This window comes from Chiloscyllium plagiosum, chromosome 35 (genome assembly GCF_004010195.1).
Source record: "Chiloscyllium plagiosum isolate BGI_BamShark_2017 chromosome 35, ASM401019v2, whole genome shotgun sequence".
NCBI lineage: Eukaryota > Metazoa > Chordata > Chondrichthyes > Orectolobiformes > Hemiscylliidae > Chiloscyllium > Chiloscyllium plagiosum.
The window spans coordinates 10297771-10322695 of NC_057744.1; the positions used below are offsets into that span (position 1 = coordinate 10297771).

General features: G+C 43.2%; 1 protein-coding gene across 2 annotated transcripts in view; it reads left to right on the forward strand.

Annotated features, from left to right (window-relative positions):
* The window catches only part of sik2a (salt-inducible kinase 2a), a 147206-nt gene that overhangs the window by 101458 nt on the left and 20823 nt on the right, over window positions 1-24925 (forward strand). For both annotated transcript variants that reach the window (XM_043676644.1, XM_043676645.1), the window contains exons 4-9: window positions 5247-5408; window positions 12186-12310; window positions 14368-14491; window positions 17360-17580; window positions 19543-19695; window positions 23970-24131. In XM_043676644.1, the coding sequence (XP_043532579.1) occupies window positions 5247-5408; window positions 12186-12310; window positions 14368-14491; window positions 17360-17580; window positions 19543-19695; window positions 23970-24131 (947 nt within the window). The remainder of the gene's footprint in view (window positions 1-5246; window positions 5409-12185; window positions 12311-14367; window positions 14492-17359; window positions 17581-19542; window positions 19696-23969; window positions 24132-24925) is intronic.

Below are 24925 nucleotides of genomic sequence, written 5' to 3' on the forward strand. Positions count from 1 at the left end.
ATCTCTCACTCTCTATCTCTCACTCTGTATCTCTCACTCTCTATCTCACTCTCTATCTCTCACTCTGTGCCTCTCACTCTATATCTCTCACTCTCTATGTCTCACTCTGTATTTCTCAGTCTCTATCTCTCACTCTCTATTCTCACTCTTTGCCTCTCACTCTCTATCTCTCACTCTCTATTCTCACTCTTTGCCTCTCACTCTCTATCTCTTACTCTGTATCTCTCACTCTGTATCTCTCACTCTCTATTCCTCACTCTGTGCCTCTCACTCTCTATCTCTCTCTCTCTCTCTCTCTCTCTCTCAAAGTGAACTTTTGCAGGGCTGTGGAGAATTAACCAGGAGCCATGAAGTCAGAGGTTTTCATACTGTACCCATCAGCACTGAACCTGAAACAGAGAATCATTTTGGAAAGGAAGCAACAATGTATACCACATGAGAAGAGGCTGTTAATTGGCTGGACTATTCCTATTTCTCCCGCTCCAAAAATTATTATTCCCTTTTTGAGTTGATTTATTATTGTCACATGTACCCAGGAACTGTGAAAAGCTTTTTTTGTTTTGTGTGCACTACAGACAGATCATAGTGTATTAGGGTCAAGGAGTGCAGCAAGGAATACAAAATTATGGCTGCAGCACAGGTACACAAAGAGCAAGGTGAACGTTAAATTTGAGAGGTCTGTTCAGCAATCTAACAACAGCGAGAAAGAAGCTGTTCTTGAATCTGCTGTGTCAAATGTCGTGCATTTCAGACTTCATGATTGTGTTTTGACTTCATGTCTGGTTTTAGCAATCTTTAATTTCTGTAATAGCAAGCGATCATTGGGTGGGACAAGTGGGACGACTTGGGCCGTTCTCTTTAAAGAGAGGCATGATGGGCTGAATGGCCTCCTTCAGTCCCTCATTATTCTACACTCATTACTTGGGGCAACCTTGTTTTAAACCTGCTGTTCTCTCCCTGCAGCCCCACGCCATAAGGTGGGGATGACAGACTTCAGCATATTTTAGGGAGGGTATTAGTATTTGTCACTTAGTTTTCTTTTTCTTCAATCCTTGTCTGATGCCATTCTTATTTCTATTTTATCCCACAACTGTCTCTCTTTCTCCCCCTGTGATTTGAACCAAGCTGCACCCCTCTGAAGCTGAGGGCAGGCAGGTAGGCAGACCCTATCCCAAATTATCCTCCAAATGCTGGTTCTGGTGTTGGGGTGGATTAGAAATTCCTTCTGTGGCCCCATCTTTCTCCCTTCGCTTCATTTTCGGACTGACAGAAACGTGAGGTTCCTGTGTTCCTCTTTCTCAGCTCCACGGACACTTCCCTCAATCCCCATCCTAATTGTTACAATTTCAATCAATATTATACCTTTTTTTAAAAAAAATTTGCTTTAATGTCTGTGGGGTAGTTAGATTGGACTGTTGTAAACCGGGCAGTGCTGTGATCTCAACTGCAGTTATAGTTTAACAAGCTGAGTATAGACTTTATTTTAAGACAGGTTTTTTTTATATATATGACTCCCTCCCACACACTGTAACAGAGGTTTCGTTTGAATTTTCACACATACAGGAAGAACTGAGTGGCTAAATAAATCGCTGTCTGCAGTGTTAATACAAGTGTGAACTTGCACTACAACTGTAGTGTTCTCTTTGTACTGCCACAACAGCTATAGTGTAAATGCAACCTGCCTCAACACGAAAAAGAGTCCCTTTCTAAACTAGTGCCTGCAGGTTGACTCCTCACCTTGCATTTACACTCGTGGTTTCGCCTTGGTGCAACATGTAAAGCTTGTCTCAAAATATGCTGTTAGCAAGACCAAAACTTGCACGAGTTGACCTGTTGAGTGTTTTTTTTCTTTGAGCGTGAGTTGTTCACTTGGAATCTATAAGGTACTGCTAGAGTAGGTGTGCAAGTGATAAATGTTTAGTAATAAGTCATTTGTCTCTGAGATTTTTCTTTTGGCAAGTACCGATTATCGTATGAGTTGACAAGAACAGAACTCTGTCTAGGTGTATGATTTTGTTGACAGTTTTGAGATCTATTAAAAGTTTACCAGAAGAGGACTTTGACGTCTTCTCTTCCCCCCCCCCCCTCCCTCCTTTGTTTCTCCCCCTTTCTCTCTCTTTAATTATAGAGCTATAGAGATGGACAGCACAGAAACAGACCCTTCGTCCGACCAGAAATTCCAACCCAATCTCGTCCCACCTGCCAGCGCCCAGCCCATATCCCTCCAAACCCTTTCTATTCATATACCAATTCCAAATGCCTCTTAAATATTGCAATTGTACCAGCCTCCACCACTTCCTCTGGCAGCTCATTCCATACACATACCACCCTCTGTGTGAAAAAGTTGTCTCTTGGGTCTCTTTTATATCTTTCCCCTCTCACCCGAAACCTATGTGTCTCTCTGTCTCTCTGTCTCTCTGTCTCTCTGTCTCTCTGTCTCTCTGTCTCTCTGTCTCTCTGTCTCTCTGTCTCTCTGTCTCTCTGTCTCTCTGTCTCTCTGTCTCTCTGTCTCTCTGTCTCTCTGTCTCTCTGTCTCTCTGTCTCTCTGTCTCTCTGTCTCTCTGTCTCTCTGTCTCTCTGTCTCTCTGTCTCTCTGTCTCTCTGTCTCTCTGTCTCTCTGTCTCTCTGTCTCTCTGTCTCTCTGTCTCTCTGTCTCTCTGTCTCTCTGTCTCTCTGTCTCTCTGTCTCTCTGTCTCTCTGTCTCTCTGTCTCTCTGTCTCTCTGTCTCTCTGTCTCTCTGTCTCTCTGTCTCTCTGTCTCTCTGTCTCTCTGTCTCTCTGTCTCTCTGTCTCTCTGTCTCTCTGTCTCTCTGTCTCTCTGTCTCTCTGTCTCTCTGTCTCTCTGTCTCTCTGTCTCTCTGTCTCTCTGTCTCTCTGTCTCTCTGTCTCTCTGTCTCTCTGTCTCTCTGTCTCTCTGTCTCTCTGTCTCTCTGTCTCTCTGTCTCTCTGTCTCTCTGTCTCTCTGTCTCTCTGTCTCTCTGTCTCTCTGTCTCTCTGTCTCTCTGTCTCTCTGTCTCTCTGTCTCTCTGTCTCTCTGTCTCTCTGTCTCTCTGTCTCTCTGTCTCTCTGTCTCTCTGTCTCTCTGTCTCTCTGTCTCTCTGTCTCTCTGTCTCTCTGTCTCTCTGTCTCTCTGTCTCTCTGTCTCTCTGTCTCTCTGTCTCTCTGTCTCTCTGTCTCTCTGTCTCTCTGTCTCTCTGTCTCTCTGTCTCTCTGTCTCTCTGTCTCTCTGTCTCTCTGTCTCTCTGTCTCTCTGTCTCTCTGTCTCTCTGTCTCTCTGTCTCTCTGTCTCTCTGTCTCTCTGTCTCTCTGTCTCTCTGTCTCTCTGTCTCTCTGTCTCTCTGTCTCTCTGTCTCTCTGTCTCTCTGTCTCTCTGTCTCTCTGTCTCTCTGTCTCTCTGTCTCTCTGTCTCTCTGTCTCTCTGTCTCTCTGTCTCTCTGTCTCTCTGTCTCTCTGTCTCTCTGTCTCTCTGTCTCTCTGTCTCTCTGTCTCTCTGTCTCTCTGTCTCTCTGTCTCTCTGTCTCTCTGTCTCTCTGTCTCTCTGTCTCTCTGTCTCTCTGTCTCTCTGTCTCTCTGTCTCTCTGTCTCTCTGTCTCTCTGTCTCTCTGTCTCTCTGTCTCTCTGTCTCTCTGTCTCTCTGTCTCTCTGTCTCTCTGTCTCTCTGTCTCTCTGTCTCTCTGTCTCTCTGTCTCTCTGTCTCTCTGTCTCTCTGTCTCTCTGTCTCTCTGTCTCTCTGTCTCTCTGTCTCTCTGTCTCTCTGTCTCTCTGTCTCTCTGTCTCTCTGTCTCTCTGTCTCTCTGTCTCTCTGTCTCTCTGTCTCTCTGTCTCTCTGTCTCTCTGTCTCTCTGTCTCTCTGTCTCTCTGTCTCTCTGTCTCTCTGTCTCTCTGTCTCTCTGTCTCTCTGTCTCTCTGTCTCTCTGTCTCTCTGTCTCTCTGTCTCTCTGTCTCTCTGTCTCTCTGTCTCTCTGTCTCTCTGTCTCTCTGTCTCTCTGTCTCTCTGTCTCTCTGTCTCTCTGTCTCTCTGTCTCTCTGTCTCTCTGTCTCTCTGTCTCTCTGTCTCTCTGTCTCTCTGTCTCTCTGTCTCTCTGTCTCTCTGTCTCTCTGTCTCTCTGTCTCTCTGTCTCTCTGTCTCTCTGTCTCTCTGTCTCTCTGTCTCTCTGTCTCTCTGTCTCTCTGTCTCTCTGTCTCTCTGTCTCTCTGTCTCTCTGTCTCTCTGTCTCTCTGTCTCTCTGTCTCTCTGTCTCTCTGTCTCTCTGTCTCTCTGTCTCTCTGTCTCTCTGTCTCTCTGTCTCTCTGTCTCTCTGTCTCTCTGTCTCTCTGTCTCTCTGTCTCTCTGTCTCTCTGTCTCTCTGTCTCTCTGTCTCTCTGTCTCTCTGTCTCTCTGTCTCTCTGTCTCTCTGTCTCTCTGTCTCTCTGTCTCTCTGTCTCTCTGTCTCTCTGTCTCTCTGTCTCTCTGTCTCTCTGTCTCTCTGTCTCTCTGTCTCTCTGTCTCTCTGTCTCTCTGTCTCTCTGTCTCTCTGTCTCTCTGTCTCTCTGTCTCTCTGTCTCTCTGTCTCTCTGTCTCTCTGTCTCTCTGTCTCTCTGTCTCTCTGTCTCTCTGTCTCTCTGTCTCTCTGTCTCTCTGTCTCTCTGTCTCTCTCCCCTCCCCAATTTCCCCCCTCTCACTGTGTCTCGCCACATAACCTGTGTTTTGCCTTCAGGTATTGGAGACATAGCCTGCAGACTGCGTGCTGGCAATCAGAGCTCCAGCTTGCACTCATCTATGCTTCATTTAGCTTCTGTCTCTCTGTCTCTCTGTCTCTCTCCCCTCCCCAATTTCCCCCCTCTCACTGTGTCTCGCCACATAACCTGTGTTTTGCCTTCAGGTATTGGAGACATAGCCTGCAGACTGCGTGCTGGCAATCAGAGCTCCAGCTTGCACTCATCTATGCTTCATTTAGCTTCTGCTCTCTGCAGTCATTTCAGCTGTCCCTGCACGATGGGCCTTGGCCCTTCGCCCAGATGTCTTAATTAATAAAATAAATCTGTTTTGCGGGTTGTGACCACCTGTATAAAGATGGGACTTCTGCAGCAACTTGCATGAATCTAGTCAAAGATCGATTTTCCTTTGGCTCACTGTTCCTTTTATTGCATGTTCTGAGTCGCAGAGTGTGAGTGACCCAGGGACCTCCATTGATCTGTGATGCACTGCTAGAGTTTCCTGCTGTTTTTATGGCAATCTAGTAACAATGTTCTCTCTTCAAATTTCAGATTATCTGGCAAACCACGGCCGGCTGAGTGAGCTGGAGGCCAGGCGAAAGTTCTGGCAGATCTTGTCGGCAGTGGAATATTGCCACAACCGCAAAATCGTCCATCGGGATCTGAAAGCGGAGAACCTTCTGTTAGACAGCAATATGAATATTAAAATAGCGGGTGCGTATTGAGAGTGTGAGATCTGAAGAACTTGGTAGATATTAACACTTACCTGCAAAACCTAACAGGAGGTTGAGAACATTCTGTCTACTGGCTTTTTGCCAAAGAGTTGACTAAAAGCCAATCTGCCTTGTTCCATTCCTTCTCCTTTATGGACTGCCCTTCTCTTTGATACAGACAAGGGGACCACTTTCTTTGCAGCCCAGCAGTCTCTTCTTTACCCTGCCTCCTCTTCCACCCCCTCCCTCTCCCCTCCCAACAGTGTATAGACAGCTCCTTCAGTTGGCCCCTCCCCAAATTCACACAGCAGACACCTGAAGCTGCTTTATTGTACTGCATCACACAATGTGTTAGGCCCTGTTTCCACAGAGGGAACAAACAGGTTAACAAGAACAGTCTCGCATAGAAATGACAAAAGCACCTATCTGTTTGCAGTCTGCCAGGTTTGTGACATAGAATGTTGCAATTCCCCGTTCTGCCTCTTCTTTCATTCTCTCTTCTTCTTCTGTCTCTGCCTGACACCAGCCCCATATTAACCCTTCCTTCTCCCAGTGTCTGCTCCTGATACCTCTGGTTCAAATGGTACCAGTTGTTCTCCAAAAGAGTAGCTATTTCTCACGTTCAGGTCCTAAACAAATCAAGGCCTTTCGGATTCACAAGGTGTTCACACAGTGATCCTGTCCTTGTCTAGCAGTTAGCGATAGTATATGGGAGTTTGGTCTGATTTCTGTCCTGCATGGAAGGAAACGGAGGATACTTCCAGCTGGTAGTCCAATTGAATTCAATTAAAACAAAGACTTCTCTTCTGTTGTAATGAGACATCCCAAGGTGCTTCTTAGAAATGGTGCAGAACAAAGTTTGAGACCGCGCTACACAAGGAGATGTCTGTAAGCTTGCACCAATAGACTGAAGGGCCTTTCACTGTGCTGTAGGACTGTGAGGTAGGCTTTAAGGAGTATCTTGGAAGAAAGTGCAGCAGAGAGGTAGGGAGGATATTCCAAACCTGGGAGTTAAAGCAAATCAAGGCTTAGCCACTAATGATGGAGCAGTTAACACTGGGGATGTTGAAGAGGCCAGAATCGGAACAAATATCTGAGGGATCAAACGCAGTTCTTTACAGAGCAGTTCAGTACACCGCTGCACCCAGCAGTGCGCTTACCAACTGAAGCACTATGACTTTGTCCACAAAATTTAACAAAAGTTCAAGAAAATCATTTGCTTCCCTTGTCAGGGATTGTTCTCTTTTAGAGCAGAGAATATTAAGAGGTGAGAGAATTGAGTGTTTGCCATGATGAAGGTTTTGGTAGAATAGAAGAGAAGAAACAGTGTGAGGAGAGTCAGAAATGGGAGGATGCAGATTTAAGAAGGTTTAGTTTACAGTGGCTTGTGGTAATGTGAAATGTATTTACGCCAAATATTAGGGAGCCAGGTTTAATCTTGTTTAGTGTGCAATTTGGCATATATTTGAAAGGGTTAGTTTATAGGGCTAAGAACAGGGCCTTGCCCTGTTCAATCAGATATAGTACAGGCATGATGCACCAATTGGTCTCATTCTGTGCCGTAAGGTTTTGGTGATCCAATATCTAGCCATCCAGGAGGAGCCTCCAGTTTTTTGTCTCTTTCTGTTTACCCCCATCTCTCTGACAAGAGACATGTGAATTTCCCTCTGGACTTGAAAGCTTTCACAGTTTAAAAGGCTGTTTCCAACAAGATTGTTTGAGACCTTTTATGCAAAGAAAGGTCATTGGGATGAACTGTGCTTTCATTCACCACTTCAAAGCACCTCTGGTTACTGTGTAAAATGGGCTACTTTCCACCTCCAAGGACTGTGGAGCACTGGATTATTTCCTTTTGATTTGAACGCTGGGGCCAAATGTTAAAAAGCAGGAGGAGTGATCTGGAATTGTTTAAATCTCAGGGAGATGGCTCTCTGTTTGCGAACTCTGCTTAATTTGGGCTGCTTTACAAAGAGGGAAGGCAGAGCTGGGAGGGGATGTGTGGGGTGGGAGGGGTGGATTATCATGTGTGGGTTTGAAGGCAATGAGCAAGACGGTGAGACATTTTACAAAAATAAATCCACCTTTCTGCATCTTCCTCCCCCTGTCCGCTCCGAGAATGTTAACCCTAGCTGACATGTGAATACAGGAGCCCAAAATGCTCCTGTCTCTCAAAGTAGCTGTCTGAAAACATGCGGGGCAAACAATCAAGTTGTTTGACTGTAAGGCCAGTCTTGACGCACTCCCCAGCAAGGTCACTGGAGAGAAACTGGGGGCAGGAAATTGAACTTGACTATTTTTCACCTGGTTCTTGTCCAGGGGCACTGAATGGTTTTGATACAGTTGCCAACCTGCTGTGCATGCTGAGGTTAGTCGTTTCAGGTATTGATCCCAAGACTTTTGTGATCTGGGTGATGCACCTTCACATTAAAAATTCAGTTCCACTCTGAACAGCTGCTGGAATTGACAATGAGGCATTTTAAGTTTACTGAAGCAGCCACAAGTGACAAAGTCTGACAGAAGATTCACTCCGTTTTTGACTTGAAAATCCCTCTCTTGCATTAATGACACAGGCCAGGATTCCAGAATAGGCAAGGGAGAAATAATTGTTTAAACAGATCGTTACTGTCTGAAGTGCATTGTAAATGAAATCCAAAAGCCCTGTAAATTTAAGTGATAATACAATAGTCCGTTAGCTTATTAAACTTGAATCAATGCCAGTCCCATTAACTAACCTCTCTATCTCCCTCAGTCATTCAGTCTCTCTGGAACCTGGGATAAATATAATCCATTTGTACAGAAATAGAAATTCCTTTGTGTTAGAAATTGTTAAAGTCTGTTGCTACCTTCACTAATGTAGTACCAACCAAAACGTAGCTTTAAAACTCCAGTCTTGCACAGCAGTTCAGGTGTTAAGTGCTGAGAGAGAAATCCGGATTTATCTCTTTCCCATTGCTTTATGAATCCCTTTTATTGAGTGCTTGGGGAGGGATTTTTGGGCAACTTCTCCTCGATAGATTAACAACTGATGGGAAGATGAAAAGGATTCTTTTTGGCAAACACCATTCCTCCACTTCACATCTAGGAGTCCCTTGACAAACCTAGTCATTTTTGCTTTAGGAAGTGGAGGCAGAATCTTCCAGAAATGGTGCTCACCTTTGACTCTCTCATAAACCTAGGGGGCAAGCTGGTGAAGACAAGAAGTGGAATTTGCTGAGGGGGGGTGGAATGAGGTGAGGAGTGAGCAGAGGAAGCCCACTGTGTCTTCTGACAGGAATGCAGTTGAACGTCTGCTGTGGCTTTTATTCTGAAGCAGCCTCTCTGATAGCTTTTCCTAGCCGGTGGACAACAACGGAGAATTGACGTCAAACACTGCTGATCAGTATGCTGCTCATGAAATGGGTCAGCTCAGACAATTAGTTCACAACCATGAGCTCCTATCTATTTTTTTTTCTCTCTCTCTCTCTCTCTCTCTCTCTCTCAGCAGATTAGTGGAATGAATTTGCCTCACTTGATTGCAGAGCTGATGTGGGGGGAGGGGTTGAAATGAGGATGAGGGGATTGTGGCTGAGTGGGAACATGGAAGGGGAGGGAGGAGTATTGTTTCCACGGGTTTCCACTGCAAAGGAGTTCAGAGGAAAGCCTTTTGGACTCCAGCTTGTATATTTTGGTGAATGATTTTTGTTTTTTTTTAAACAAAGAACTGGATTGAAATTACTTAACGCTGTGTGAAATTATGTTTCGTTGATAAGTCAAAGATTAGTCAAGTAACCAAATATTGTGGCACCACATATTTGTTTAAGGTTATCCACACAGATGTGAGTGGGATAGTTAGCCAGAAAAGGAAGGGAATTTTGCTTCATTCTTTTATGTGAAGGGTTAGTCTGGTTTATACTTTAAAAGGAAAAGTCACTGTGTTTACTGGGACATGCACAAGGCCTGGTGCCAGTTGGAAAGATGCTTCTCACTAAGCGGTGAGCCCTGCTGCAGGATGCTTATGGGTACAGGGTCAACAGGTCAGATTGCACCTTCAGTTTCTTTCTTTACTCAGCCATGCCATCCAACTTTGTCATAACAAGTGGCCTTCAGCATGCCAACAGTAGTTCAGGCAGCACAGGAGGTACAAAGGCCCTATTCCTAGCAACTGAATGTTCTTTTTCACTAATTACTTTGGCAATGGAGTGGTGAGTAGTAAAATAGACATGCTTTATATCATCCTGATTAGTTTTTGGCGGCCTGAGGTTGTCTCAGCGTGGCCCAGTGCCTTTGGTGATGAAGCCCAAGGTAAGTTGGTGAGATCTTTGCTTTGTGGTGCGCTCTTTAATGTCAAGTTGTTCCTCTAAACAGTTAAAGCACGTCAGAAGCATGATTATTGAGGTGATGTCCTTTGTTGCCCTGATCTAAACCGTCTGCATTGCTTTGTAATTTTTCTCCTGTCAAAAAAGCAAAATGCAATTTTTAACAGTACAAGTGTGAAAAGCTGAAATGGTGTAATTTTAGATTTTTTTCTATTGTGATGTGTAGTTGCTTTCAAAAGGCTCAAATGCAGGTAGGGTGAGGGGAGGATTGGTTAACCAAGTCTGTCCCCCTCGAGCAGACAAAAGCAGCTGGGGTCTTCATTTTAAAATCCTGTCTCAAAGGTGACACCTCCACAATGCAGCACTCTCTCTCCAAACTGCATTTGAGAATGGCCCCCAGACTAGATTTAAAGTGGAACAGGGATACATGACATTCTGACACTCAGGTCTGAGTGGGTCCTGCAGTGCCTCATAGATATTCTTCTCAAATCTTGGCTACTGGGCTCTGAGCGTTTGTGTGATTAGTGTAAACATCATGGATCCACTCCAGTTCACAGTTGAAGTCCGGTTATTTACTGATCAGAGCATTAGGTGCACTTTTGGGAACTTATACACAATCCTTTGGGTTTATGCTGTTGTGCAACGGTGGAAGGGTCTGCATGGGATAATGCCGAGCACTGTCCACTCTGAAAATGTCATCTGGGCTGAGGGGAAGAGTTGCTCAGGATCTTGAAGGACTCTGTGTCTAACACCAGAGGGCACAAGTAAAGGGGAGAACTGTTTTTCACCCAGATGGTGGTAGGTGTATGGAACACGTGCATGTAAATAGGATTAGTGTAGTTTGTTGTTTGTAGACATGGGCTGAAGGGCCTGTTTCTATGCTGTATGTTTCTATACCTCTATTTGAGTGATTTAAACATGAGGGGCTTAGTGGTACATAACAATCAGGCTGTTGTGATAGTGAGATTGCATCACTGACCCAGCTTCTTCTGTGGGGAAAATATTTGCTTGAGGCTACATTCCCTTGATAGAAAACATTCAAAATATTTTCTTTTTGGAAATCCATTCCCAGCTTATCTAAGTATATACAACAAACATGGGAATACTCTGCAGGTCTGAAAGCATCTGTGGAGAGAAAAACAGAGTTAATGTTTCGTTTTGATGATCTTTTATCAGAATTGGGAAAGTAAGAGATATGATGGGTTCGGAGCAGATGAGATGGGGGAGACCAAACACTGAACAAAAGGGAAGGTCTGTAATTGTACTGGGGACACTGAAGGGCATGAGCTGGTGATGTAGGACGGCAGGGAGCAGTAATGGTAGGGATTAAAGTCCAAGGAAGTGTCTAGAAGAGGTGTGAATGGCAAAATGATGAATAGCTGCTGTCCCAAAGCAAAAACAGGAGGAAAAAGCTTTAGGAGGATTGAAGAATGCAAATGAGAGAAAATAGAATGGGGGCAGAGATTAGGGACTGAATTTATTTTAATCAAGGCTGACTCTAGAAGGCTGCAAAGTGACTAATTAAAAGACTGTCATGTTCCACAAGCTTGTGTTTAGCTTCATTTGAACAGTAGATGGAGGACAGAGAGGTCAGCAAGATGAAGATTGAAATGGCAGGTGATCAGAAACTTGCAGCAGTACTTGGGTCCTGTTTGGAGTGTTCCACAAAATAGTTGCCCAATCTGCATTTGGTCTCGCCAGCTTAGTGTACCACAGCCTGCATGCAGCATGACCAGCAAATACAATGCTTTATCTTGGACAAAGAACACACCAGTTGCTGTATCATCACATATAGCACATGGTCTTCCAGGTTTTCTCAATTCCAGCCTTTTACTGCAACAAGACACTACATGTACTGATAGGTTATCTAGTTTGGGATTGTGCCACAGACCTGCCAGTTTGCGCAAATCATTCACGTGGTAAGGTTTTTTAATGTTGGTGATGTAGAAAGTTTCTACTGCAGTTTTAGAGACATATTTGCTTTTGGATTTCAGATGCTCTGTGGTGATATCTCGACCTATTGATGCCAATCAGTAGAACGTGGGAGCAGGCAGGAAATTGATCTATTGGCTGCTGGATTCATTTGGTTTTATTGGATGATGGTGCTCCTGGTCCAGGGGAATGATTACCCACAGTGACAAAACAAAACTAATAATATTGTAGTAGCCAACCTGCCTTCCAATTCTATTTTGCTCATTATGTATTTATGGTTGTGATGTCCAAGTCAGTCTAAGACTTCTAGAAACTTGGTCCACAGAGACGGTCACAGTCAAAAACTTGCAACTGTATTTGTGATCATTGACTAACCAAGCCAGAGTGTTGACGCAGTAGTCTATAATGGTAAATGTTCATAGGCAAGTGTGAACCAAAACCACGACAACCGGAAGTAGAATTTGTGACAAAGTGCATGACCCTCACAAGGTACTGATTTCTAGAATGATGTAAAGGCTGCTTCATTTCCGGTTGTGTTTCCATTTGAACAGATTTTGGGTTTGGTAATTTCTACAAACCCGGAGAACCCTTGGCCACTTGGTGCGGCAGCCCACCATATGCAGCTCCAGAGGTTTTTGAAGGACAGCAGTATGAGGGACCACAACTGGACATTTGGGTAACAACTTCACTTAAACCGTAATGATAGTCTTAAAGATTTTGACAAGTTTGAATGCCCTTCTCCTTCTGAAACAGTTAACCCTTTTGTTTTCAATGATTCTCTTATGATGGTGTCTCACGGGGCCTCACAGCTGTGAAGAGTGGAAGCTCTCACTAAATCTCCAAAGACCCCTTAACATTTCTCTCCACAGCTCCCCATTGCCATGCAACTGAGCGTAACTGTAATGATGCTCTAGTTCTGATAGAGACCAACTACCTCATCACAAACAGTAAATAGACATGGGATCTCCTAGTTTTTTACATTTACTTTCATGCTGCTATTAAATCTCTTGCCTCAGCCAAATGGGATTTTTGCAGATTTGTATAATGTAGGTTGGCCAGTTCTTAGGAGAAAAAACAACTCTGAACTTTGTTTAGTCCTAGTCATCATTGGTCCAATAAGTGTTATTAAATTTGTGAAATATGTATTTGTAAACCTGGTAATATGTATAAGGAGGTCAACATTTGTTTGCTTGCTTTAAAGTTCATGATGACCTCACTGCCTCCTTGGAAATATTAGCCAATCGTGGTTGGGGATCTGTTGGAAATGTACCAGTGATTTTCAGCAATCCACCCTTTGAGTGCATAACTCTGCTGGTGCGACGGAATCCTAGAGGGTTCTGACAGAATGCTTCTGTGTGGATGCTATTGGTCTGTCTTTCACATTTGATGACCTTTTCATGAGATTCAGAGAGGATCTGCTGAGGATAACCTGCATCGGAGAATGGAAACTCCCCACTTCAGAGTGTGGTGATAGCATTAAGGTTTCAATGTCTGAGGTTCCCATTTCAGGAAGGGGTTGGAGGACTGGAAAAGATCATGGCCAGATCAGCCATGAACGTTTTGAAATGACGGAGAAGACTCAAAGGACCAAATGGGCTGTGCCTGTTCCTTGGTCCTGTGAGAGCAGTGCAGTTCGTCACAGGGTAAAACTCCACTGTACCCCAGCATCCTACTCAGTCGTGATGTTACAGTTATGTTCTTGCATTGGGGACTAAAGGAATGAAGGAATATGGGATAGTGCAGGAAAGTGAACTCGAGCCATGATTTTAAGTGATGTTAGCCCATTCCCAGTGCTTGACTGGGGTGGGCTGCTAGTTCATGCCAATTTGAGTTTATAGGTGAAGGTGGCTTGAGATTCCTGAACTCCCTCTAAGTCAGGTCAGCAAACAGAAGAGGATAATCCCAACAGCAGGCTGGCTATGGGCCTGGGTCTTAGCTTGTCTTTCTATTGGTCGAAATAGATACTTCAGATTATTTGGAGCAAAACTCCTAGCTAGTAAATGCTAAATAAGGTTTTCTCTTGTCTACACTTTGCATTTCCCATATTTTTTCCAACCATCACCTTATTAAAATAGCAAGTATCAGACCTTGAATTATCCTGAAGTTATGACCTCAGTTTCTGTTTACTGCTGTTGCACCATTGCATAAAGCAGGATGTAAGCAGTTGGACCAGTCATTCTGCCTGGCAGTGTCACTGGAGCATACGCGTATTTTATATATATATAGTTCATTGTCTTTGTCATTATGTGGCTTTGAAAGGGATTAGAAAGTTCAAAACTGTCAGGAGCAAATTTATACAGCAAAAGGGCAGATGTCACAACTTTGTTTTGAAAGCCCCAGGCATTATTATCAACACCTTTACATTTTTGTTTTGTTTTTGTGATTATCAAATTAAGTGAAGTTAGTGCAGGTGAGTGAGTGCCTCATTTCAGCCAGTGCTTCCTGTCCATGAATAGCACTGTTGGGTATGGAATAAAACTCCTCTTCTATTCTGTCACCACCATGTGTCTTCAAATCTACCACAACAGGGTGATTCCCCCCCACTGTGGAAACGTGATGTTCTCTGCATTCTGGCACTGACCAGCCTGTAGCGTCCGGTTGAATTAGGGCCAACATTATGCTTTGTGCCCACAAAGTGCTGTGTTAAGTAAAATCCTTTCCAAGCAGTGAGCAGCAATGTGTTTTTTTTTTGGAAAGGATTCCATGAGGCTTCTCATTTTTGTGTCTGTGCAGAGTCTCGGTGTGGTTCTCTATGTGTTGGTTTGTGGAGCTTTACCGTTTGATGGTCCAACGCTTCCCATCCTGAGGCAGAGAGTTCTGGAAGGCAGGTTTAGAATTCCGTACTTCATGTCAGAAGGTGAGAACAGCCAAAGCATTTGATTTGATTTTGTTAAGCTTTAGTCTGTGTGGCGGGAATAAGTTTCACTTCAGACTCATTATCTGGTCGTGTGTGTGAGTGAGATGAAAAATAGAGCTTCTGCTCTTTATCTAGACTTTTAACAAACTTTCAACAATTTGGATGTTACCTTACTTTCTCCTCCCACATTTAGTGATTCACGAAGCTGACAAAATGTGTGTTTATGTATGTTTCCACAGCTAGTTGATTCCTGGATGTTTGGTCACCTGTTGCCAGAGACTGTCAGGGGCAATAATGCACATCATGTCTGACTGACAAGAAGAGAATCTCACTTACAAGAGCTTTAGTGAAAGAGTTTGCAGGTTGAAAATCAACCTGTTTGGTCACACTACAAATATACTTTCTATGGCCATCAAATCCTGGAGTTAGTCTCAAAACAAGGGGCAGAATTGCTATACACTGCACAACCAACCCTGTCACATTCCACTCATATAGGATGTTCAGCAGCTATAAAGACCTAAAATACTGTCCTTGTGCTATCCTTGACTAAATTCTTTTAGCAAAGCTTCCCTCTGTGCAGTATTACTCTATATTTTCTCTTGGATGAAGGAACCAGTAGTAATAGTGCAGTTAACCATTGTTTAGGCAGAACAGGGACAACTGAGCATGGACAATGAAAATCTGATAGGCCAGGATCATCACAGAAACACAAGCACACTACTCCGTTTTGGACACCAGCAATAATATGGACTCTTCCATTGTCCAACCCTTGTGTAAATCTGGGTAATGAGTGGTGATGGATCTTTGAGCTGTAACCAAACAATGTCAATACAGGCTGAACTGTCAGCAAGAACAGGAATCCCAGATTAATTTATTCCCATCCCAAAATGAGTTTTGCAGGGGAAAAACTGTTAGCCCCTTTAGTTGTGCCCTGACAGAACTCCATGCAGAAGATAAGTAAGAGATGGAATCCTCACTCAGCCTTCGCTTTGGGAAATTTAATAAATCAGAGCAAAAACTTAAAGGTTATGATAAAGTTGATCAGATAACTTGCTGACCAGCTGATTTTTAAATGGGACCTTGTGAGTTCGACCCTGGCCTGGAAATGCTGCAGTATTGGGAAACCCGAGAGCCAGAACCAGTGGGTGGTTTTACCAGTTTTCACCATTATTACCTGGAGAGATTAATTGCAACTCTGTGAGCGCTCATGATCTTTGTCCTTAAAGTTAACTAAAGTCCATTTAAATAAACTAATGGCGACTTTTAAAGGTGCATTGTCCACCTACAATACTGCTGTTGCTTTAATTCATGCATCACAATTTACATTACAAACCTAAACTCAAATTTTGTATCAATATTGTGAGGAGTTGAGTATTATATTGGCCAAATATTTGGTTAATTTCCCACCTAGAACAGGTTCATAGATTTGGACAGAAGATAACTTGTGACTATTCTATTCTGACTGCATCAGAAATAATGAAATCTGAATCTGGGCAAGATATGGGTGAATTGCATTGACCCAAGTCCATGAGTAACTTCTTTCTTAAAATTTGTTTAACTAAAATCGACAATTTTACATAAAATGCTTTCCATGCCATTAGTGACACAATGCACATGACTGGGTATGTAGTTCACACCGGATAATGTAATTTTAAAAATAAATTTACTTGATTTAATGTAATATTCACTTAGATGTACAACATGGGAACAGGCGTTTTTATCCAACTCTTCCATGTTGACCAGATATCCTAAATTAATCTAGCCGCATTTGGCCCATAGCCCCCTAAACCCTTCCTATTCATATACCCATCCAGGTGCCTTTTAAATGTTGCAATTGTACCAGCCTCCACAACTTCCTCTGGCAGTGCGCTACACACACACACCACTCTCTATGTGAAAAAGTTGCCCATCAGGTCCCTTTTAAATCTTTCCCCTTTCTCCTTAAACCTATGCCTTCTAGTTTTGAACTCCCTTACCCCGGAGAAATGGCTTGATTAGGATTTTGCTGTTATGTTTGTAGTATTGGTGCAAGATGTGGTGAGACTGAAGTGTGAAATCTGCCAGAGCTTTCCAAGAGTCGATGAACAGAGCAGTCAAGAGAAAGATTAAATTATTTATTTTCTGGGTGCCCATTGTCCATAATGTCTCCCAGGTTTATCTCCCAGTTTTCCCCCAACTTCCCTTGATTTTTAATGATAATTTAATGGTCCATGCATCCCTTCTCCAAGCAGCCATTCGTTTGTGTGCTTATCCAGTAAGTGTGATGCATTATTTGACTAGGGGTTGCTTATAAGAGAGAGACAGTGTTGTGGTCATAACGTCACTGGACCAGAAATCCAGAGACCCAGGTTTACAGTCGGAGGACTGGTTCAGATCCCACTATGACAGCTGTCCGACAGGGAAGGAAATTTTCCATCCTAACCCGAGGTGACCAGTGTGTGAATCAAGAACAGAAGCAGAGTGGCAGATTCTTAACTGCCCTCTGAAGTGCCCTGGGTTGCCGCTCAGTTGTGGAATTAGGAATGGGCAACTGATGCTGGAGTGGCCAGAGATTCAAAAAAAAAAAGGATTGTTGCCCAATCGCCTATGAAATTGGGAGGAGGACAACTTGGTAGATGTTACTGCTGTTGCAGCCCAGAAAAACTGAGACCAATAGTGACTATCTAAGCGCAGCACCAACAATCAGACTGGGATCATCTCTGATCTCCTTAATGTAAATTACAGCATCTTTAACCAGGGCACCGCTGAGAAAGAATTAATATTTCTCCATTACTTTATCAAAGCTATTGGACAAATGTCTATTTGTAGGAATCTTGATCAGTGTGTGAACCAGTGTTCTCAACTCATCGAGACTTTCTTGCCTGCCAGACTGTGAACACCTTATTCGACGTATGCTGGTCTTAGACCCTTCTAAAAGGCTCACAATTGCCCAGATAAAGGAGCACAAGTGGATGCTGACTGAGGTGCCAGTACAGCGACCAATTGTATATCCTCAAGCAACTGAGACTGAATCAACCATGGGAGAATACAATGAGCAAGTTCTACGACTGATGCATAGCCTGGGGATTGACCAGCAGAAAACCATTGAGGTAAAGAATGCAATATTTGGATCAAGATGAGTGTGATGCTTTCTTCAATTTGAGTTCTCCATGACTGAAAGAAGGTTTTTTAGTATTTTGCATTCAGCAGGTGGTTGTAGATGTCTGTGTGCAATTTACATTGGATGGCAATGCACAGTCAGTTCGTGAAGTGATCCTGACGTGCGACGCCCACCCCGATAGACCCTCCAAGAGCTCCACTGAAAGTATTATAGCATTAAATACAAGGAGCATGAGTAGGCCATTTTTCCCTTTTTTCTCATTCCAACATTCATTAAGGTGATGACCGATCTTTTGCTTCTTCCTGTGCTGTCCACATATCCATTGATTCTCTTACTACCTAAAAAAACCTATCTGCCTCTGACTCAAACTCAAATATACCCAACCACCGAACACGCGCACACCTCTCCAAGATAGTCTTCCAAAGATTCCCAACCACTTGAATGAAAATACTCTCCTCGTCCCAGTATGAAGTTATCCTTATCTTGAGATTGATCCAACAGACTGGGTTCTCCATCCCAGAGTAAACATTCCCTCAGCATCTCCTCTGACAAGTCAGCCAAGATATTTTTTGGATTGTGTTTCAGTTCATTCTTGTTCATCCAGGGTATATACACACAGTCTCTCCTCAGGCACCAGACTTGGGGAAACTTTGCATCCCCTTTTGGGGCAAAGCACGATAATATTAATCCAGGTAATATTCCAAGAGGAACAACTAAAAAAAAATGTCAAGTGTGCTTTTCAGCGGTTAAGTGAAGATGATAATTACTTCAAATAAAAGGAACAATTTAATCAACTAGACATTTTGTTGATAATAAGGAGCCAAAAAACTAAACAATACTTCAGCATGGCCTCACTAATGGGGATGCTTTTATTTTCTGTTTACTGGTTTGCAGTGGCTCTCTTTATTGCTGTTACCTCAGGGTGACTAAAGCCTAAATAAGATTTTTCACTAGTAGCAACATAAGATGTATTTGGCTTTCAAGGCTTCTTCACACACCTCCTATAGTCAGTGAAGAATAGAAGCTCAAGGCTTTAGCCTCAGTGGCTCTCTATGGTCACTGTCTTGTTTCAAGTGTCAAAAATTAGACAATTCCTCTGTTTGCAGTTGCTCTCCAACTTCTGTGTTCTCTTCCTTGCTTTTCATTTTTTAATTGAACTTGCCCGAGGTGCCAGGCAGTAGTGAAGTCATGTCCTTGTGTGAGAGTGACCCACTAAACACCTTGAGTTGACCCATACTTCAGTCTCCCTAAGCCAGTGTTGTTTTGCAGTCAGATCAGTTGAATGAGCAGCTATTTAGTAATGGCCTTGTTTGTTTCAACTCTGAATTTTAGAGTCGATATTAATCACTGCACATTCTCTCTCAAATCCCTATATTCTATAAAGGAGAACAAAATGTCTGGTTGATGAAATTGTTCTTTTTCTTTTTGAAATAATTATCAATCTTCATTTAATTGCTGAAAAGCACTTTTGACTTTTTTTTGTTGTTTCTCTTGGAATATTACCTGGATTAATATTATCGTGGTTTCATTCCCTTTAAAAGCAAATCATTAAGTTAAATGCTGTCAGGGGCGATTCATTGCTCAGCCTGAAGATTGTTCCTTCCTTCACCACTTCAGTGAGATTGATGGGACAGGAAATGAGTCAAGGATGACCTAACTTGCCCATAATTCTTGGGAAGAAAAAAAGGCCCTGACAGCTTAGTAATCAATGAACACAAGAAATGCATTGATCAGAAGAATGACAAATAAATGTAAAACACCTTAGGGAAAGAGAGTGAGGTTTAAACAAGGTCACTTCATTGAAGTCTCTTTTAATTCATCAGCAGTTGTAGTTTCACACCATCACTCTGCTAGTTTTATTTTTATCTGTTGGACAACCGGTGATGTAATTTGTGATGTTTAAAAATAAATTCTATTCTGATATTTCTTTCTCTTTTGGCATTTTGTGCAGTCTCTACAGAACAAGAGTTATAACCACTTTGCTGCTATTTATTATCTATTGGTGGAGAGGCTCAAGTCCCACAGAAGCAGTTTCCCCGTAGACCAGAGACTTGATGCTCGTCAACGAAGACCAAGCACCATTGCTGAACAAAGTGTTGCCAAGGTATTGCCTGAATGGCTGACAGTCGCTGGGCCTGTTGTAGATGTATTGTGCACTCTGTAATAGATGAAATGACGTTTGTGTAAAGATTCCAGCTCTGCAGGCTGTAGATGTTGGGATCGATTCATGGATTGGCTCTAATAGTTCAGGGTGTGCATGTATTTGAAAATACATTTTAGGTCTATTTTTAACTCTTCACACCTCAAGTCTTTAGACAACCTCCTGCTTTCTAATCAGCAAAGGATTTTATTGAGTCTTTTCTTATATGTACAACACTTTCGGGAATGTGTAGTTTTGCTAAAAATACAGAACATCCCATGATGTTTTGAATTATTTATGGTTCTCTTCACACTTGGATTTTGCCAGTGATTCACGAGGATCTGTTTTAAGCTGTTTTCCTCCTTATGCCTGTGGTGCTGATTAACTGAATGTTAATTGAAGAACTAATTGAGCTGAACATTAAGCCTACCACCCTTCATCTCCTGTGTAACCATACTGAGTAACGTTCTATATTGGGAATGCCAACAAAGAGTCACAGAATGTGTTTGGGTTCTGAATCGTTGGTTGATACGTGACTGAAGAAAGCCATTTGTCCCCTGTTAAATCTCTGCTGCCAGTGGGCACAGTTTCTTCTGAACAAAATCCTTAATTTTCATATATTTCAGATGTGAGTGCTTGCAGAAGTATTCGTAAATCAGACTGAAAAATAGTCAATCACCAAAATTTCTATATTCTCAACTGCACGTATTAAATAAAACAAAGAACTTTGGATGCTAAATCTGAATGAAAAACAGAACCTGCTGGAGAAACTCAGCAGATCTGGTGGCATTTGTGGAGAAAAAGCAGAATTAGCAGTTTGAGTCCTTTCCTTCCAAACTGACAGCAGTGAGGAAAAGGTGACAGTGCTGCCGGGGGGGAAGAGGGTGAAAAGAAAAGAGAAAGACAGGCAGATAAACCAACTGACGCTAGTATGTTAGCGGAAAGAAAAGCTGATAATGGAGACTAGAAATAGGTGAAATTGGGTTAGCTGTGTTGAAAACAACCCATGTGATGATCGGGCCCAGGGTTTGGAGGTGGATAAAGGACATGGAGGAAGGTGTTCAGGTTCAAAGATAATTGAATTCTGGTCGTAAATTCGCTCGCTGAGTTAGAAGGTTTGTTTTCATATGTTTCGTCACCATACCAGGTGGTAACATCAGTGAGCCTCAGGTGACGCACTGGTGATCTGTTCCGCTCTCTGTTTATGTGCCTTAGTCTGTTAAGGTGGATGTTATTGTTTCTGGTTCTTTTTCTCAGAGGTTGGTAAATGGGGTCCAAATCTGTGCTCATTGATGGAGTTCCAGTTTGAATGTCAGGCCTCTAGGAATTCCCGGGCATGTCTCTGTTTAGGTTATCCCAGGATGGGTGTGCTGTTTCAGTTGAAGTGGTATACTCCTTCTGTATGTAAGGATACTAGTGATAGTGGGTCATATCTTCTCAAAAATCACAAATAATTGAACTCTGTATTGAGTCCTGAAGGTTGCAGGGTCCTTGAGCTGAAAGTAAGATGCTGTTTCTTCCAGTTTGTGCTGAGCAAGTTTGCAGTGCATGTTTCCTTTGTGCGATAACAACGTCTCCTGCTTTTGGGAGAGTGTTGTTTGTACATATGAGATTCGTTCGGCAGACCAGTCTCATTGGCATGTTCTCAACCCCACCCATGGTGAGCAAATATTCACAAATACCTCTGATTATATCTGTACTGCCAACTCCCTTTATTCCTCGAATCTGACCTTGCTTTGTGGCATGCCCCTGATGAGGGAGACCTGTATATCGAGCAGTTGTCTATACTCTTGCAAGTGAGAGTATGTTTTATTTTGTTATTATTCACTCATAGGATTTGGGCATTGCTGACTGGACCAACATTAATTGACCGTACCTTGAGAAGGTGGTGAACTGCTGCAGTCCGTTCAGTGTAAGGCCACCCATAAGTTATTAGTGAGGGAGCTCTAGGATTTTGACCTAGCAATGCTGAACAGACAGACATATATTACCGAGTCAGGTTGGTGTGTGGTTTGGAGGGGAACTCGGTGTTTCCACGGATCCAACTATTGCTGCAGTCGAGCTTCTGACAGCGAAGCTGGGATTACCCTTTGCAGCTCTTCATTGAATGTGCCCCCGTCCTGGTGCCTTCTGGGGGAAGTGTACTTTCTTGCAGCTTCAAAGCTAAAATGCATAATCTCACCAGTGTCCTGCTGTATCTTGAGTTAAGGCAGGTGCAGAAGGCCCTCTAATGATATCTGTTATTAAACAAGCACCCAGCTGGCATTGGGTAGGCAGCTGTGGTGTCCATCGACAAGGCTGTGTAAAAGTCCTCAGCTACTGGCTTTCTCCAGGCTCATTGTAACTGCCTGTGCCCTACCAGCTCAGGTAGAGTTGCAATTACCCTTTCATTCCTATTCCAGCTATTTCCTGGCACCACGAAGGAGTGGGACGTAGGGTAGATCATCAGCTACTTTGAGATGAATCCACTACCTTTTATGCAAGTATGACACAATGGAAATTATTGCTGTGAGTAGAATCAGGTATACTGTCTGTGGGGGCTGACTGCATTTCAATGCACACATGCACGCAACCATACACGTGCAAAGACACACATGCATGTACACGCAATCTAATTGATGTAATAATGTTCACCGATCATTCAGGCAATTTGGGCGACACGGTGGCTCAGTGGTTAGCACTGCTGCCTCGCAGCGCCAGGGACCTGGGTTTGATTCCAGCCTCAGGCGAATGTCTGTGTGGAGCTTGCACACTCTCCCCATGTTCTGCATGGTTTTCCTCCGGGTGCTCGGGTTTTCTCCCACAGTCCAAGGATGTGCAGGTTAGGTGAATTGGCCATGCTAAATTGCCCATAGTGTTAGGTGCGTTGGTCAGCGGGAAATCGGTCTGGGAGGGTAACTCTTCGGAGGGTCGGTGTGGACTTGTTGGGCTGAAGGGCCTGTTTCCATACTGTAGGGGATCTAATCTAATCATTTACTTGATGGTTCCATTTGGCTGACCCCCGAGTTTCTTCTGCATGCTTCCTGCTGTGAGCTCTTCAGCGATCTAAATAGCTTTCTTTTCAATGAAATCTCCCAAGCAACTTGCCCAAAGCTTCAGCAAGATCCCCAAGGTTCTGGCAGGCTGTTTGCTGCCTCTTTATAGATAGCTCTGTGAATGTTGTTTTGCTATCTTACGTGTAAATGTGTGAAGGTTTGTGCTTTTATAGAGTAGGATGGTACTGATTATCAAATAACCATCAATCTTAGAAATGTACACTTGCGAGGATCACTCTGTTGCTCTTGGCCTTTGTGTCTCTTGCTGTCAAACCACTGACTGGTCTGGGCTGTGGTCAGTTGCTACAGAAATATACCCAAATGACTAGCAGCAATATGCATGAGGTGGAGCTAGTAATCCTCCTTTCCTGTGGAAAGAAACCTGAATTAACAGTTCGGATTTATTAGAATTGGTGACAGATCATTGATGTGAAATGTTAACTCTGTTTCTCCCACATGTGTCTCTAAGATACACCCGAAGGATAGAGAGACAATTGCTAGCTCTCTGTTGAGTGAGTCACCAAGATTCTAGGTTTGATTTTCACTCTTGCACTTGAGTGCAAAATTCAAGGCTGAAATCCTGAGGGAATCAACATTTTAAATTCAAACAATACCTGACGCTTAACTGTCAGTCTTTGTTAACTGAAGCCTTCTATGTCTGTACCAATCAACAGTCTCCTATCATCCAGTGAAAATGTTGGTTTTCCCCATAAATTGATATTCTTGATATCCTGATGAGTACAAGATGAAAATCTTCAACTAAATGTCTCATTTTGGAAATACTTAAGTTTAGTGTTGTTCTAATATTCTGATTATGTTGCACACAGAAGAACTTCTCCTGTGTTTTCCAATTGTCTTTCCACCCCTAACCTACCCTTGGGATAAAGAAGGGTCGCTGGACCTGAAATGTTAACTCTGATTTCTCTCCACAGACCTGTTGAGTTTTTCCAGTAAATGATATTGGAACAGGTCAAAATCAGACTTAAAGTTATGCCCCTCTCTCTCATGGTCAAATTGCTTGCTGACATTTGCCACCTAGACTTGTATTGAAGAATGGGTGTTCGGATGAGGTACCTTTTTTCATCATCATTTCACTGAGAGGAGAAATCCGTGGACCCAGGAGAGGAAGATGGGGAGGAATTAAATATGTCCAAAACTTTTTTTTTCAAAGATCGTATTACCACGCCATTTTCTTTTCTTCAGGCAAATCCTGTCATGCCCCAGGTGAATTTGCTGCCTCAGAATGTCAGGCTGCTGAGGTCCCCTCTCCTGCCACAATCTGCTGCTGTGGATACATTCTCCTTTCTGCAGACTGGGTGCCAACCGGAATTAGGCTTCATGGAGGAAGATGTCAGCACCCCCAAGGTTAGTGACTGGCTCTGTTTTACTTTGGTGTCATAGAGATACACAGCAGGGAAATTGACCTTCCAGCCCAAGTTGACCAAATATCCTAAATTAATCTACTCCCATTTGACAGCGTTTGGCCCATATCCCTCTAATCCCTTCCTATTCATATGCCTATTTTTCCTATAGCAGGCAACCAATATTGGAGTCAGGCAGACAGAAAAATTGCATTGGCTGTCTTGGTGTCAGATTCAGCTTGACACCACTCTTGTGATGTGACTTGGGGCATTTTTCTATGTTAAAGGCAGATGAAGTTGCCCAGTAGTACAAAAATGTAACATTGCTAAAAAGGGGCATGGAACCAACTTCAGTTGTTCTGCTTCTGTTAGGAGAGTTGAAGAGTGTGGCGCTGGAAAAGCACAGCAGGTCAGACAGCATTCCTGATGAAGGGTTTATGCCCGAAACTTCGCCTCTCCTACTCCTCGAGTGCTGTCTGACCTGCTGTGCTTTTCCAGCACCACTCTGACTGTCCAGCGTTTGCAGTCCTCACTTTGTCCTTGTGTTAGTAAGTGGGTGTGTATGTGTGGTTAAAACAAATGGATAATTACTGTGCAAAAATGCACAACCTGTGGTGTAAAGTTAAATGAAGATAGTGGAATATTTTAATGAGAGGTGGGAGGAGAGTCTTTGGAAATTCTGGAGTTCTTGATGGATAAGATCAAATTGAACCTGTCCCTCAGGCAGAATCCAGCTGGGCCGATAGTTAGAATTAGTCCAGTAGTTTACCTCCTGACACCCTATGCAGATCCAGGCTG